Below are 17,332 nucleotides of genomic sequence, written 5' to 3' on the forward strand. Positions count from 1 at the left end.
TACCAAGCCATTTTCTCACACTAAAATTTTATTAACACTCAAATTGTTCACATTTTGTGGCTATATCATCGAAACAATTAATATTTTCATGTTTGCACTGGTCCAATCCCTTCAACTTCTGTAACCAAGATTTCTGCTTTAATTCGACTTCATTTTTTTTTTTTTTTCATCAACATTATGCCACAAACGCTGTCAACTTGAACCTTGAACCCTGAACCCAGAATATTCCTTCGGCCGATAATGTTGTTTCAGGGACATTAGTATATTAATATGACGTATTACCACGTATAGCAAAGTAAATTGGAAGTTTGATCTGCTGGAAGTAATTGAGTAATCACTTACGCTTTTCACACTTTCATATCATCTACAGCCAAGAAGCGAAACACAGCGTGACAGCGTGCGCAAAACAAGGCAGCCACCGACTCACGTAGTGTTTTATTTATTAGTATTAATTTTCTCCGAGGGCTCTGTGGGCCATTTAAACTGCGCCCGATGTATTTTTCCTCTCAACTTGACTGAATCAGGAGTCCTAAAGAGGGCATATGAAATATTGATGTGGAATTGTCTGCCGTGCGATTCAGCTGTGTTTACCGCACAGCAGAGCGGCCTTAGAGGCTTAGCCTACACAATAGCCGTAACAAAAGAACAACAGCTGATCCGTGTGAGGCGAGGAGGTGACAAAACAGTTAAAGCATGCTGCTGGCTATGGGCAAGCAGTCAGCAGATGCAGACAAAAGGGTTTGTGACAAGAATAACTCTCCCTCTCCCTCTCTCTCTCTCTCTTTTCCTCTGTCTCTCTCCCTCTTTCCAAGGCAAGCAGTCAAGAGGATCCAAAATACCAATACCCTTTTCTCCTTGACATTGTCTTCTTCCCTAGTCAGCATTTTACTGCCCTTTTATGGTAAAAAAAATGAGTTGGAGAAATTCCTCACAGGAATATTCTTAGCAATGCAGCACTCCTGGGCTTTACCCTACGTTAGCGTCAGTGGCTACGCAAAAGGAATCAGATTTGATGTGAACATATCTCTCACAAATAAGATAAAGACAAATCTATTAGCTATAAAATCTTCACATTAGCAATAAAAAGGTGCACATGCCTGCTCCACACAATGTCGTATCAGATATTTTAAAGGGGATCAATGGAATCCTCGTCTTTCAATTAAAAGAGCCAATCAAGTTTAGGACTTGCATTTGCATTAAGTAAAAAAAGTAGCTTAAAGAAAGTGAGAGATGATTAAACTAATTAATTAATCATTCTTTACCGGTTCACTAAAATTGAATCATCCAATTGAACTAAATCACTGAAAAGATTCAGACTTCATTATTATGCTAGTCAAGAGAGACATTTTGTCAAGCTACACCACAACTTGTTGAAAACTCTAGCTTGTTTTGGGAAAATCTATCCCATTATGCTACACTATTTTTAAGGTAATTACTTTTTCTAGGTATTGCATGTACATCAAATAATATGTAGCATAGATATGGAATTAAGCTTTTTTATTGTTGAATCTAAATATTTTATTTTACACAGTCTTGGCAATAGATTTGAACAATTTGGTAATATAGCTGGCTGAAAGCAGACTGGCTAGCCTTTAAGGGACTATGGTAGCATCCAAAAGAAACAGACTCCCTTCTGAGACCACACAAATTTGAGAAAGGCACCTTTATCACTTTTTTCTTTCTTCCTGTGTGCAATTATTCTGTTGTTTTTCCAGAAAGCTGTTGGCCATTGTCTGAGGGGGTGGAAGACTTATAAAAGCGTGAAAAAAAAAATAGGGGAGAGGGTATGTTGTGAGTTGGGGTGTTGGGGAGGTTGGATATCTATAACCTTTGTAATCCCCCCCACCCCACACCACCACCTCTCTTCTCTTTTTCTTTCTCACCCCCTCCATTCCATGTGACATTCATTCATCAGCCAAGTGCGTTTGGCAAGCCCTTCGCCTATGAGCGCCGTCCCAGTGACCACTAACCTTGGTATGTCCTGACACTCGTGATGAGTATCTGCAGGACACAGAAGGCAAGCAGGCTGCTATGTCAGGCCTTTATTGTGTACTGCCGAGGCTGGGGACAGTCAGCATAATCAAACAAATGACCCCTGAAGGCTGTGCCCCTCGGGGAGGGAGAAGTAGAAGGAGACAGAGCTCTGGCCAAAAGCACTTGGGCAGGATTTTTTTATCTCCTCTTCTCTTCTCTTCCCCCTCCCTTCCTATGATCTTGCCCCAGGAGAAAGAGAGGAGGAGGGGAGAAATTACTGTACAGCACTGTACAAAAATGTCACCCGTTTGAGACGGACATAGTTCAGGCACAGCAGTGTTGCAGAGATACTTTGAAACAGTTGGAAGGTACTTGTAATTTAAAGCAGTCAAGCTGCCTGTGAGAAAACATACCAGGTTACACTACAAGGTGGAAAAGTAGCGAGCGATATAAGAGGTTGATATATCTAAACAATGTCAATTATTCATTATATATATATATATATATTAAATTATGTAAGATTTATTATCGCGTCATAGTCTGACACAGAAAATAAGAAATTGTTGAATAAAGTCATTATTTTTGTTTTCGTTGCAAACAACAATTATTCTTGTAGCTTCGAAAAAATTACGGTTGAGCAACCTATGTCACGTGGACTATGTTATTGATACTAACTCTCTGGGCCTTGAACGTGTCATTTGCATTGTGCCTATGGAGGGTCAGTAACCAGATTTCAACAAAAAATATCTTAATTTGTGTTCTGAGGATGAATGAAAAGGTTACCGGTTTGGAACGACATGAGGGTGAGTGATTAATAACAGTATTTTCATTTTAGGTCAAACTATCCCCTTAATAATTTTAACCAGTTTTTTTAAATCATTTGACAGATTAAACCAATTAACTAAAATGATTCAGACTTCCCAAAGCTATTTGAGAGTAACAGTTGAATTAAAGTGCTGATTGAAATGAATTAATGAATCATTTTAACGTGAATAATCCAAATGAACCAACTGAATCAGACTTCTCAATACGTCCCAATGCTACTCATTGAAAACAGCAGCTTGTTACTGGATAAGCTATGATATTATGTTACACAATTCAGTTAGCAATGTCGCTACTTGTAGCTATTTACTCCCTAACACCGCAACACATCAAAAAAGGGAGGCAGGCTAAAGCACGTTACAGCATATAAACACAATCACAATCAAGCCATCAACTACACTCCAGTGAATCATACCATCTAGTTTAACTGCCATTATAAGTTCAGTATTTATAGCTATGCTATAATTTAATATCGCATCACAACCAAAAGTCAAGCACTTATGATTGTGGCGGCAGAGTGAAACATCTTCCACACTGGTCAAGGCCTTTCAGACAAGGGTATGCCTTTGATGACAGTATATTTAACACACTTAATGGAAAAAAAGGGAGCTGGGATGGTTTGGATCGCATGCATGAGATTCTTTGTCCAGACAACTGCTCACCTGGCAGGGCCTTTGAGGAGCAGTCAGAGTCTGATTGATAGCACTGATGCCAAACTAAGCGCTGATCCCGATCCACAGGCACAGGGGAGGGCTGCGTTGATAAAAACCAACTATAGGACTGCAACTTTAACCTTGCAGTGGAGGATGAATAGTAGATGGTGTCATGAGCTTTGTTGCGAAAACACTGATTCGGGATGGTTGGAGGAAAAACTGCTCTGGATCTTTCCACACCCTCAAAAGCATCTTAAATAGATACTAATAAAGAATGAGACAAAAAATAAGATAGTTTGAACTGTCCATAAAATGAAAGTAAATGGGGTTCAGAACAACACTAGACTGGACTGACATCCATTCTATGATAAAAAAAAAAAAAAAAAAAACATATTTTGAGTTCCAAAGAAGATAAAGTCATACAGGTTTGGAACAACATAAAGGTGAATGTTAGAATTTTTAGGTGAGCTATCCATTTAAGCATTCCTAATGCGTCCCTCAAATGCAGCCTGTAGAAACACTTTTAATATGACAGCATTATGTTTTTGCAACCTTTGTGTCTGCTTCTGTTTGCGTGCCTGCTTCTCCATCTGTGTTCGAGCGGGTGGGTGTTTGTGAGTGTGTGTGGCAGTAAGCACCATGTCTGGGAAGTGTCTTGTCTAGCTGTAGGGGAGGTGACTTAGTTCCTTGCCTGGCTAATCATCTCTATAGTGTTAGCAGAGAGGTACTGTCACTGGTGCTAAAGAGATCACAGGGCCAGTCTACAGTACGCCCCCGGTCTTGGCCCTCTCTCATGAACAACAACCTCACGCCAGAAAGGATGTGTTCTGGTTGTAAAAAACAAACTCCTCAGTAGCGCCCTACACGCTACCTGATTTTGGAAAAACACTGCAGTTAGAGGTCCAGACCTTGTCCAAGAGCACAGAGTTTACAGATTAATTTCCGCTGAATTCCTCTACCTGTGATAGAGGCTACAACTTTGGTCTGAAAATTGGGGCCCAAACAATAAGTTTAATACAGAATCTAGTTTCATGGGAACCTGACAAGAAGCAAAGAAGAATTTAGTATTTTATGGACCGCTGTCAGTGGCAGAATCTTCTCCTTCCCCTTCTAGAAGTGGAAGCATATTGAGACAAAAAGACATTTTATGAGACATTGCTAACAATCTTGTGTCAAATAAAGGGAAGTCAACAAATTATGTTTCGTTCCCTCTAGGAAGTAGACTCTAAAAGAGGAACAGCTCAGGTAATGTTTAACCCAATAAGTTCCTCTTGGTTACAACCTCACAAATTCAGCCACGTTCAAAATATTGACTGTAAGGTGTTGTTATGTGATTAGAAAAAAAATGGTTACACTGCTTTTTTCAGTGTAACCATTCAAACGCTATTAAATATTTTCACGTCCCCTAATGGTGCAGTTAGACACACACACAAAAAAGGAAAGACAATTGATATTAAAGATTTGAAAGTCTAAACACATGTGCATTTAAGTCAGCACCACCAGAATATGTTTCAGCGACTGAAACAAAGAGGAATTAGTGTAATGACGATGTTTGGGGCCGTTCTCTATGTCCTCTCATACATGGCAGCCCAACATTTTTCTGTGCATTTTCTAACAGAAGGGTCTTTCCGCTCTTGATGTCTCAGTACAGAATCTTATTTCCCTGTTCCTTTTTACTTATCTCTTTTTCTTTTTCCTCTTTCTTTTCTTTTCTTAATCAGAGACTTGGGATTGAAACCTAATATGTTTATTAATGTCATTGTCTCCTTGTGTATCAGCAGGTTCCGGAGCGATTCCTGGAAGTGGCACAGATCACGTTACGGGAGTTTTTCAATGCCATTGTGGCAGGCAAAGATGTTGATCCTTCCTGGAAGAAGGCCATATACAAGGTCATCTGCAAGCTGGACAGTGAGGTCCCAGAGATTTTCAAATCTCCCAATTGTCTGCAGGAGCTTCTGCACGAGTAGTGATTTGAAATGCTTACCAAGTATCATCCCTTATTTCCAGAATCTTTACAAAGTAAGAGGTAGCATTCCTATTTTTAAGTCCCGACTAATTTTGAATGACTTAGCAGTTTTTTTTTTTCTTTTTGGGGAAGTCTATGAAATCCTTGATTGTTTTGACTGTATTCAATCCTTACCCCCTTTTCCCTTGCCTTTAAAACGGGCATTACTATGTTCACCACACGATGGTTAACAAATGGAACTGACACCTGATTTTCTCTCTTTTATTGGTCATCATTTTGTTGAGGGCTTTGTTTTATCCCCGGATGTTTGCAATGTGTGATGGTTTTACTATTGCTGAATAAGACTTGCATTTGTAGCTTGTATAGATGTAATTATTATTTATGATTAATATAATTATTACCATTAATGTTATTAATGCTTGCTGCAAAAATAGAAGAAAGGAAAAGAAAGACAAAAAAATTGACATGTGGTATTCTTGTTTCTCATGGCAATGCTACAGAAAATAAATTATTCTTTGGACAAAAAAAATGATAATAATAATAAAGAGGGGTATACATTTTCTATGTGGGAAATTCATATATAATATATATATATATATATACATATATATATATTTGATGTTATTCTTGAAAGAAACAGCATTAACTGTTTTTGTTTTTTTGGTTTAGCCATTCTTCTATGTTGGCTAGGGTCCAATGTTCTTGTGTTTTGTGTCCACATTGATAGCACTGGCTCTGGGGAGGGAGGCCTACTCGTAGGTTTTTTTTTCCCTTTACGGAGCAGCCTCTCTTGTAACTAAGCAACATGGCCATTTCATACTGGGGCAAGCCAGTTCGGCACACAAAAAAAAAATGGACGCCTTCCCACTGAGAAACCATTCTTGCTCATAAAAAGCACGCTGTCACAACTGCTCACATAAACACACACACACACACAGACCACTCTCATACATACACCGTAATTCACAAACACAAACGCGTGCCGTACGGCGTCAAGACAAGAGAATTGTTGTTGTTGATTTTCTCCACCTGCTAGCTGGGAACACCTCAATAATTGGCCCGTAAATTTGGTAGATTATCTCAAGTTTGGTTTACACAGGCTGATAATAGTTATTTGAACATTTGCGAAAGTGAAAGTTTTTTTTTTTTTTTTTTTGCTTTGTACGTACTGGATTGTACATAGTTTATTTGTTATAAATGTACAGATTTGCTTAATATTCACAATCATCTGATTATGCTATGGCAGTGTACAGTTTATCAGTAGTGAAACTTCGTGTCAGCGAGAGACTTTCTTTGAGTTCAATTGTACATTTTTATGAATCATATGAAGGTCTTTGAATTGAATTTTAGAAGCTAAGCCTGCTAAGAGATCCATACAAATGTAACCAATTACAAAGATTACCCTACCCTAGAGAAAAAAGCACAGTTTCTTATCAAAACAGTGTCCACAAAAGAAAAGAGGGCCTTCAGACTCTTTGTGCAACGCTTCCTAGTTCATAAATAAGAGTCGGCAGTAGAGGGCAAGGGCTGGACATGTGATCTGCTCTGGAAGCCTGTGCCGTTTGCATTGGGTAAATCCAGCTGATGAATTGAAACGCAGGCCGGCAATTATTGTCAGCACAATGCCTTAAAAAACCTGCTGACTTCTAGATTAATGGGCACAAAAGAGCATGAGGTGCTGTCATTCTGTCGCCAGGGCTGGCATCATCCACAGCCCCCGGACAACACACAAAATGCCAAGCTATTCACTATGCATTGTAAAGAGAAGGAAAAACAAACCCAAAAACAAAGTTAGGAGATGTTTGGCCCCTTTCTATTCTCAAGTATCTTGCAAGGCTGTGCTGACATGCGTTCTCCTTTACATGCATTGTGATAAATAAACGATTCTTTCAAATCGTAAGGAATTCTGTTATCCCTATTCATTCATTTAAAGGTGATGCTTTGCCACTAAAAGTGAAATCAATTTGTGCATAAAGTGGTGCTTAGTCGAATTCAGCTGTTCATATTCAACCATACAAACAGGCATTTTGTGATTTACACACTTAATGAATCTGATAATTGCCTGTGCCTAAAGTCAATTACACCAGCAAATTTATTTCTCTTTTTTTATATTTATATTTAACGCAAAATGTAACAGAACTGATACGATTTGACTTCTAAATCCTCAAAGAGGCATAAAAATCTAGAACAAAATAGCACACATTGAAACGGAGGGGTATATTGTCCTTGTTTTGAAACAAAATACCCTCAGTAAGAGGTTCTGGGTAATGAACTACATACATGCAAAGTCCAGGAAACACATTTTTACAGCTCATTTGAAGATGAACAAGTATGACGCTTAGATCCACACCAATCTGATGTACTTTAAGCCATTTAACGTAGCACAGAGGCAATACGTGTGCATAAGTGTGTGTGTGTGTGCGTGCTTACCTGTGCATGTGCGTGTTTGCAGGGAGTGTGTGATATACACGCATGGTAGTACGTTAGTTTTAGTTCCCATAAGGACTTCTGTTTATTTTCTTTATCTATTGTTTCTCTTTTTGAACTTTTATTTGTATTTATCACTGTACTGCATCTTTAAGACAAACCAGAGGGAGGTTATGTTCGACATCTCAATTCTTTTTTTTTCTTGCTATTGTACTTTTAGAAGTGTTATGATGATGTTATGTTTTAAATGTTTCGAGTTGCTCTCAGTCGACTGTCTTCTCCCCTTCATCTCACCACCTCTTCAGGTTTGTCTGTCAAAGGTGTTCTCGATCGGTCTGCATTCATTTGATATGAGATGGATCTGTTTGCGTGGTTACACAGGGTCATTTGTTGCTTTTTGTCGAAAATCCTAAATGTAGCTGTGTACATTTCGCACTCCATTAAGGACACTATAGAAGAAGAAAAAAACTGAAATAACCTTGAATCAAAGTTTCATCTCACTTGTGATACACTATTGCGCATTTACATTTGACATACGATTTTTTTTATTTGTTTTCAAGCAATGGAAGAAAAAAAAAACTGTCATGTAGTGATCTGTACAAATCAATTGCCAAACTCAGTTTGGGACTGTTTTTTATTACAAAGAAAGATGTTACAAAGAGAAAAGGAAGAAAGAAACTTTGTATATGACTATATTTCTGGGAAGGGGAACAATTATTTGTACTGAATGCAAAGTGTTTCTCTTTGTAGATTTGATGCTGTATTTATGAGGTGTGTGCTCCCAGAAAAGGGTTTTAAACATGATTTCACTGGCTTTGACATGTATGTAAATATAAACGAAATTGAGAAAACACTGCCTTTTTATGATTTAGCAATATGATGTAAATAGCATTGTTATGCTTTTTTGTATGAAATAATTATTTGATTCTAGTATGGTAATTCCAGCTGAAACTGTTACAATTTTCTTTGATACATTTTGAAGGATACACATACATTGTTAACGGGATAGCATTGTGGATTTTGTTGTCAATTTGTCATGCAGAAGTTTCATAATTTATTGGTTTAATTTATCATAATTTATTTGGTGATGGTGTACAATTTTTGGTATTTCTGGGGATTTCTTGTAATATTCTTTGGTAGACAGAGACGATTTAAACACCCTCCTAAACTCCTTAACTCTGTAGAGACATAAAGAGACATATATGTCCAGGTAGCCATTGTAATTTCAAACACTGTAGTCATAAGAGACGCTTGAAAAAAAAAAAAAAAGGAAAGAAAAAAAAAAGATGTACAACAAAACTTTTCTTCTATCTTGTTTGGAAGGTGACAAAATTGTGTGTTTTGAAGTTTTTATTTCTAATCACTTAATCAGAATTTTACCTTTGCTTTTTACCACCTACACAATACAGTAGTCAAAGTGCCTCGTGTGCCTTCCATCTCCTCGGAACTGAATGTATGTGCAGTATATATGCAAGCTTGTGCAAAATAAAAACTAAGTCCTAGATCAGGTGTTTCCTTTTGCCATTTGTCATCATTTAGATCAGCATGCTAATCAGAGAAAAACCAAGGAGATTTGGAGTTGCCGGTGATGCCAGAAGAACTGATAGGATGTAAAATGTGGAGATATTCTTATAGCCCAGTTTTGGGCTTAAAGTAATATTTGGGTTCAAGTTAAATCCATTTTAAAAAAACTTTGTTGAATATAATAAGAAAAAAATAAAAAAGCTAAAATCTTGGTTACAATGGAAGTAAATAATGTTGAAATAACATAGCACAGCCAATAATAAAATACTGTTTCAAAAGTACAGCCACAAGACTTTAACAGTGGGGGAAAAAACTATTTTCTGTGTCGTTATATCTACATATTCCCATGACAGTGTAACTCTTAAAATTCTGTAAGCACTACAAAAATCTAGAGAGTGACTTTACCACTTAATAAAGTTTTAACATAAGGAACACTGTAAGGTATTTTTTAAAAATTACATTTCTGCTTCTAAATTCTCCCAAAAAAAGCCACTTCTATCTTTCTTGCTGCGAAAACAAAGGACTTATTTTAGATGATCAACATTATGCTAAGAAATGTTTCTAGGTATTTTTAAATCTAATTCCCAATCAGACCTGTTTTTTTTTTTCCCAACAATCTTTGATTCATGCTTAATAAACCCACTGGTGGTTTCACTTCATCAAATATCACGGTGGACATTTCTTGATGAAGTTGTCTTTGTCAAAACATCAGAACAGGGTCATTTAAGTCAGATTAATATGAACAATCTGAAACGGAGATAAAAATAAATGAACAAATAAAGTGCTTCAAATACGCACATCAATGTTCGATCTTAATTGCAAAGAAAGAGGGCGGAAAAAGGTGTGCGTGGGGAGAAAAGAGCAGTGCTCGTGTTATTGTGGCTGGTGCGGCGTTGTAGAGGGAAGCGGGGCGGCCGCTGCTGTAATTTATAGTCTGATACAAAGAGGCACTTTAGCGGGCCCGGACCGCTCCAGCGGCTCCACTGAACAGGAGGTGGGGTCAGCCTCCCCCCCACCGCCACCCTCCGTGCCATAATGACGAGCAGAGCCGCTCACCGCTCCCCTTCTGTTTGATTTCATCATCACGCCTTTGAAAAGCACATCTTAACAGCACAACAATAAAACAGCTGTGTTTGTGTTGGCCCATTCATTGTTGAAAATTTTACCACCATCCCCTCTTCTCTCCCCTCCCTAAAGAGATAACACGAGAATAATGTCGCTACCGTGATGCTCTATCAGAAAAGAGAAAGGAAAGATCGCTGTTATTAATTGGTTGTTATTAAGGCGGAGGGGGGATAAAGGTTTTGTTCGATATTCTGGCAGGCCTGTCCGTGAGGTAGAATGAATGTTGATCGCTATGTTGTAAGTGTGTGATATTTTTTTCATGAAAAATTGAAAAGAATAAAATGCTCTTCTCTAGTTTAAACATCCTGCAGCACATGTAAGTGGCGCACCGGCTGACCTCTGTCAGATCGGGGTATTTTGTTTTGGTTGTGTAGAACTAGCACTAACAGGCGTGTGTGACCTTCCCTTTATCAAGAAGACAATGACCTCATGATTCCTTTTGGCATTGCATGCAACTTCAGATGCAGCTGTATCGGTTTGGATCCAGAGCTCATGGCTGAATCCAAATGACACGGACAGACGCGGTCAGAAACACCAGGCTCTCTTTTTCTGGGTTCTTTTTCGTTCTTTTCATGAACCTCTGGGGCTTCCCGCCTCAGCTCGGAGGCGACAGGCTCCTTGCAGTTGGGCTGAAGCAGCATCCTTGCATTACACGAACAGTCTGCTTCATAATCAAATACCATCTGTCGCTACATCTGAACCTGTTTTTAACATCTGTGCTTTCTGGTTTTAACAAAGCTTTAAAAACCAATTCACAACTTTCACAGCTCACCGAGCTGGATGTGTATATTTACTACCTTTAATACATCTTTCTGCTACTTTTATGAGGGCTCTGCTCTCTCCCAGCTGGGGGGCTGTTAGGAGGGCTGCTGGTGGTATGATACTGCCTTGCTCAAGTACCAACTGGCCTGCTTCGTCTCGCCAAGTGCAGAGGACCGCCGCACACCGGGGCACGGAGGAAAAGGAGCGAGACAGAGTGAGGGAAAACAAGGCGAAATGTGCCCCGATGAGAGAATGAACACCTTTTGCCAAAACAAGTTTTGTCCATTTGCCCCTCCGATGAGGAGGCTTGGAGTTGATCACGCTTGAAGCCCTATTACTGGAAATGGCAGTGCAGGCCGAATGGCAACCAAGGGGAGAATCAGGAGCGTGGAGCAGAAGTGTGTTTTGGGTAAATGGGTAAGTGAAAGGTCCCTCCGAGGACAGATGGGTCTGTCACCTCACACATGCCGAGGAATCTGCCGAGTGTCTTCAACAACTTCAAACCCATTCGCCGGCAGATGTTACCGGTGAGGGTTCCAGAAAACATGATGGTATGTTCAGTAAAGCCAGTAGATGTTAGGCCGACATTTTCTATTCGCTATGCCTCATATTTGCTTGAGCTCGAGTAATCTCTCTATTCAGTTTCAGTTTTTATATTATAATGAACCATTATATGAGATTATATGAAACAAAATGACATAAAAAGATTCTAAAATGCCAATGGTTTGCAATTTTGTTGTCCAAGTTCTTAAAAAAAGACTCTTGTTGGTTCCATATGGTTTAGAACTTTCAGTGTAATGACTTTATAAAGATGTCACGTGGTGTAACCATCAAGTGAAAAAAAAATTTTTCTTGCACATCAGCATACACAGAATTATTGATTATTTTCAAACCTTTCAAATATTTTTTAAACATAAAGTTTTGGGGAAGTTGCACCAAATGACATTTTATAACTTAAACTATAATTCTTTTCTTTTTTTTTTTTTGTAAAAAGGGGAATAAATATTTTAAAAGGCTTTATGACCTATGTGGTACTGGGTGTACAGCAGGGGTCCCATTTATGATATTATTTCCAGTTTAAAATAAACATTTATACATTCTACATAAACTATATTCTCATAATGGATGAACGGATGAACTGCACACTGTAAGAAATCCTGGAGTGCAATCGGAGTGATCCAAACGATAAACAGTTCCTGTGGAGATGCTGGAAGAATATAAATGATATTTAATTAAAAACATGCTCATCATGAAAGAGGTGTATTCAAGTCATTTTATGCACTGTTGAATAAACTAATAGATATGGGGGGAATGAGCATAATATCATTGACCCATATAACAGAATCTGATTCAAATGTTTGTTTTGTAACATTTAATGCTACTTAATTTAATTACACAAAGCAAGAAAAAACACCCTTTTCTCCCTCTCTGCCCCTTTTAGAAAAGGCTAATGTTTCAGATGACTTAGTGACACCTGGTGGCAGATTCATTACCATGATCTCTGCTAATAGAGTCAGTTCTCACTCCTCCAATGTTGGGGGAGGACAGACCTCAAGCCCGTCATTAATTAAGAGCCACATAAGATCATTAAAAAGTCAATAGGGCCTTTCAAGTCTGTGAGCGTTTTCAGGATGCCAACTCAAAACCGGACCTTTTAAATCAGAGAGGCAGAATAGCCACAAGCATTTCACTTTCAACTGGCTTCTGTTTCACTTCCAAGTCCTCCTCCATTAACATTTCCAGAGTTTTCTTGTGCAAAGACCACCATCTCATATTTGATTGTGCCTCAGCGGTATTCTCTGAGGGTGACTCTCTTTTCTTGATACGTATGATGTTTATGAGTGTGCCTTAGAGCCCTATAGGGTCTGCCATGACTACTTGTCTGTGTTGTGTATTTGAGCAAAGACATTCTGATGTGAAGACTTCTAGACGAACTAGCTTTATTTAGTATTTTGTATCATGTGCTTTGAAACCAACGTGATTTACTTTGCGTTTAAAGTCAAAGTATGTTCATATGTAATGTTAAAGTGCTCTATAAACACAGAAAAAGCCTTGCTCAAAGACAATGTGTCAGAATTTTAGGCCTCTTCAGTATGGAAGCCTGTTTCCATCTTAAAGTAAAATATAAAAACGTAATTGTGCACTAACATGAAAAATATGCAGTACATTGTAAGATAAAAAAAAGAAAAGAAAAGTTGCAATTTCGCCTGCCGCAAGTGGACATGGCTTGATATTATAATTGTGGCTGATACTGACATGCTGATATTTATATTTATTTAATGCTATGGCCAACATTACTAATACTATTTATGCTACATAAATTAAAAATAAAACTCTAAAAACTTAGGGCAAAACTAAAGTGAATTTCTACTAATAATTATTAAGTGATTAGTGTTTTTGTAGATTCACTTCATTTAGTATTCTAGACATGAGCATATACAATTAAAAATCCAATACTGACCAATACCCATAAATAAAATCTCTAAAATCCAAAGATAATCAATTGAATCATATATCATGCATTTCTAGTTGCTCAATATCATGATAATGACAAAACAACTCTGGATGTGATAATTCATTTACACAAAACCTAAACCTTTAACACTACTGCACTGTTCAAATATTGGTATGAGATGTTTGGATCTCATTAAAATGGCTTAAAAACACAACCTTTAAAAGGGACAACTGTGTAGCATTTGATGGGCCATCAACTCCCATTCCTCCTAATTGTCATGCCAGGCATTACGTTTCTCAGACAATGGATAAGAAAGACAAAGGCGAGGAGGAATGGCATGTGCCTAAGGAGTGTATGTTTTATTTTCAACTTTTACAACTTAGTTCTGGTCCTTAAGGAAAAACCTTGCCCTGCTGGTGTCAAGGCAAGGCATGCCTTAGAAGGAGATATCCTCTTGACAGAGCAGGCCTCTGATTCCTAACACACTCCATGGTACTCTTTTAACGCTTGGGTTACAGCCCCCTTAATCTCAGCTTCTCATGAGTGATGCATTGATATGCTTGATATTTATACATGTTAGACAACCAAAGGTTAAAACACACATTGGGCAGTGCTACCTTACTACACATTTCACATTATCGCACAAAAATTTAGGTTATAAAATAAGAAGAAAAAAAATTCAGGGCTCCAGGCAAAAAAAAAAAAAAAAAAGATGTGGAAGCCACTGGTTCCTATACCTATCACAGTAATGGTTTCTGATTAATTTTCTATCACATATAACATGAAAATGGCTTGTGGTTTAGTGAGGGAGTTAGTTGTGAACACAGGACTTTTGACTAAGATTAATTTGAGAGTAATAAGAGTAATTTGTTCACAAATCAGACATCATGGCTTGTGCTTTGTTCGATGATGCATGCAAGAAACACTGCTCTGCAAAATTTTGAGAGTCAAATCCAGTCATTTTAATAAGAATCCAGACTATCTGTAAGGTCAGGACACGAGGTTCCTGTTCTTCATGTGAGCTTGCGGCGCTGACCAACAGAATGCTGCTTGGTTTCAAAGTGACTTTTGTTTGAGCGGTGCTTTGTGGATCTTTTTCATTGGTGAAATTTTGCTGATATTTCACTAATGTGATCCCACCTTAACAACACTACATCTGATGAATCCGTACAAAGTCTTCCTTTAAATTATTGTCCCAAATTAGAATTTTTGTCGTCATATTTGCGACAATTTCATTTGCACTCTGGAGCCCTTTTTCTGCAATGTGAAGTATTGCCAAATAGCTCTAGTGGGTGGTCTAACATACTGTTATTGGCTCCCTTAATTATATTTTCTAGGGGTGTTTCTGAAGATTAGCATATTGTTATCATTGAAAAGAGTGGGAAGCCCAGGGGGTTGTAATATTGTAACACATACTCATACTCCAGTCAACCCCAATAATTCTACATCAACTGGGAATTTACCTACTGAAGATTAAATGATCATAAAGTATTAATGTGAGGAAATTTCATTAGGGTCCACGCTAGTCAGATTAAATCTACTTTGAGAATAACTAGATATTCAATATCAGTTCCGACAAGGTTGTTGTATAGTAAATCCATTTTGTTTGCTTTCCCTCCGGAAACCAAGGCTAATTCATTTAAAGATGTCTATACAGACAAAACAAAATGAAACGGTGTAGTTTGTGGGATACAGACTATGCTGAGATGTCTAGAGATTATCTATGAAACCGCTGGCATCATGGTACTATGAACCCACACCTCTGACTTTGCCAATCTCCTTCTGCTTTAGAAATGCCACAATCAAATCTATGCGAAATCTTCTTACGAGTAAGCTAAAAAGATTAATATCTTTTTAACCTTGCAGGTTATTACTTACCTTACAGAGGAGGGATTATTGCAAACCTGTCTTCTTCCCAGGAACTATTTCTGAGTATGATTATATTTTATTGTAAGCAGGATAGGTTGACCAAAGAGAGCTGGACTTGGCATAACACGGTCTCCTGTCTTTGATTATACTGTGACCTACAACCCTCATTGTAAGGTTCAGAACCTGTTTACCAAGAAGGCCAGACAAGTAAAGTCTTAAAGGGATAGTTAACCCAAAGATGAAAATTCTCTCATCCTCTACTCACCATCATGTTGTTCAAAAACAAACAAAAATGTTCCTGACCTAAATTTTTCTATGTAATAAAAGTGAATGAGGGCTTTCAATCTTTAAAATGGCAACAACAACAACAAAAAATAGCCCATGAAATGTAAGGAACAAACCTTAATTCAATTAAAACACAGACCAAATTTTTATTATTCACAGAAATTATCCATGACAGAAGTCAGATTTGTGAGTATATCCTTCTTTCAATGCACCAATTGATTCTTTCTTGATTGGTCTTTTTCTCCTTTTTGTCCAGTTTAGTTGTATATGGCTTCAGAATACCCATAACATTGTGTAAGTTGCATGGGTCACATTTTACAATATTTTTACGATGATTTTACGTCTTTTTTGAAGTTGGCCAACTCCAGTCCTCATTCACTTTCATTAGACAAGAAAGAAGTGACCAGAATATCACTCAAAGATTGACCTTTTGTGTTCAATGCAAGAGAGAGCCAGTCATTCATACAGGTTTGAATGAACAGTAGGCCTAAATGATGACAGTATTTCCATTTTTTGGTGAACTATCCCTTTAAGGAACCCCAACATTGAATAAAGCACCACTCAAACATCTGAAATATGGTCTCCCGGCTTCATTATTTTTCCAGTTTAATGGCATCGCCGCTTGTGACAGGGCGTAATAGAAGGTAGCCGCCAAAGAAACTACAAACTTAACTCCTTTTCCAGCTCACATGTCACCACGCTTGACAAAAGGTCTTTGAGGTGGCCGACATCAACTATCTATGCTCTTTGTAACCTTTGTTTGTGGGATAAATGTGTGAAGGCTGAGGTGCCATAAGACAAGGGATGACAAGCTGGACAGCTGCAGCCTGCAAACTCTAATCTTTAAGCTGCCTGGCTCTCTCAGTCCAATTGTTGCGGGCATGGCCAAGGAATTTCATTTATCATGAAATAGACACCCCTCCAAGAACTCTCCTCCTCTGTACCCCGCTATAAATAACCTCCTTTTTCCTGCAGTAGAAAAACAGCACATAACATATCAGAGACACACCATTCCAGGTAAAAAATAAAAGGTGGGAAGAGAACTATGGGTGGGAGACTAATTGGCCAGAAGGCAACACAATAATCTTGACTATCTTTCGACCTGCTTGGTGGTTCCCGAATTACATTTTAGAATTGAAGAGTGGCGGTACCAGTGATGGACACGCCATCTGTCATTGTTTAATCATATTTTAGAGGATCACCGGAGGTAATAATTGTATAAACAGAGACGATCCCAGTAATACGCTAATGCTTGGGGTGAACCAGGACTCCTTGGATCAAAGTGCGCTCAGGAGAAAGGCTCAGCGGGGGTGAGGGCATTGGACGTAAATGTTATCTTTGAGAAGAGACTCACTAAGGCATCCATGGCGTGCGTTCCTCAACAACTGTTTCCAAGCTAGTTAAGAGACAATGCAGATCAAGCCCAGGTATCCGACAGCTGTTAGCCAACAATAAATGGAAGATGAGAGG

The 17,332-nt window shown here is 38.3% G+C and overlaps 1 protein-coding gene across 5 annotated transcripts in view; it reads left to right on the top strand.

Moving 5' to 3' along the window:
* LOC127976378 (prospero homeobox protein 1) overlaps positions 1–9,346 on the top strand; it is a 35,675-nt gene extending 26,329 nt beyond the window's left edge. For all 5 annotated transcript variants that reach the window (XM_052580764.1, XM_052580763.1, XM_052580761.1 and 2 more), the window contains exon 5: positions 5,231–9,346. In XM_052580764.1, the coding sequence (XP_052436724.1) occupies positions 5,231–5,416 (186 nt within the window). In that variant the 3' untranslated portion in view covers positions 5,417–9,346. The remainder of the gene's footprint in view (positions 1–5,230) is intronic.
* The last annotated feature ends 7,986 nt before the right edge of the window (positions 9,347–17,332 follow it).

This window comes from Carassius gibelio, chromosome B17 (genome assembly GCF_023724105.1).
Source record: "Carassius gibelio isolate Cgi1373 ecotype wild population from Czech Republic chromosome B17, carGib1.2-hapl.c, whole genome shotgun sequence".
NCBI lineage: Eukaryota > Metazoa > Chordata > Actinopteri > Cypriniformes > Cyprinidae > Carassius > Carassius gibelio.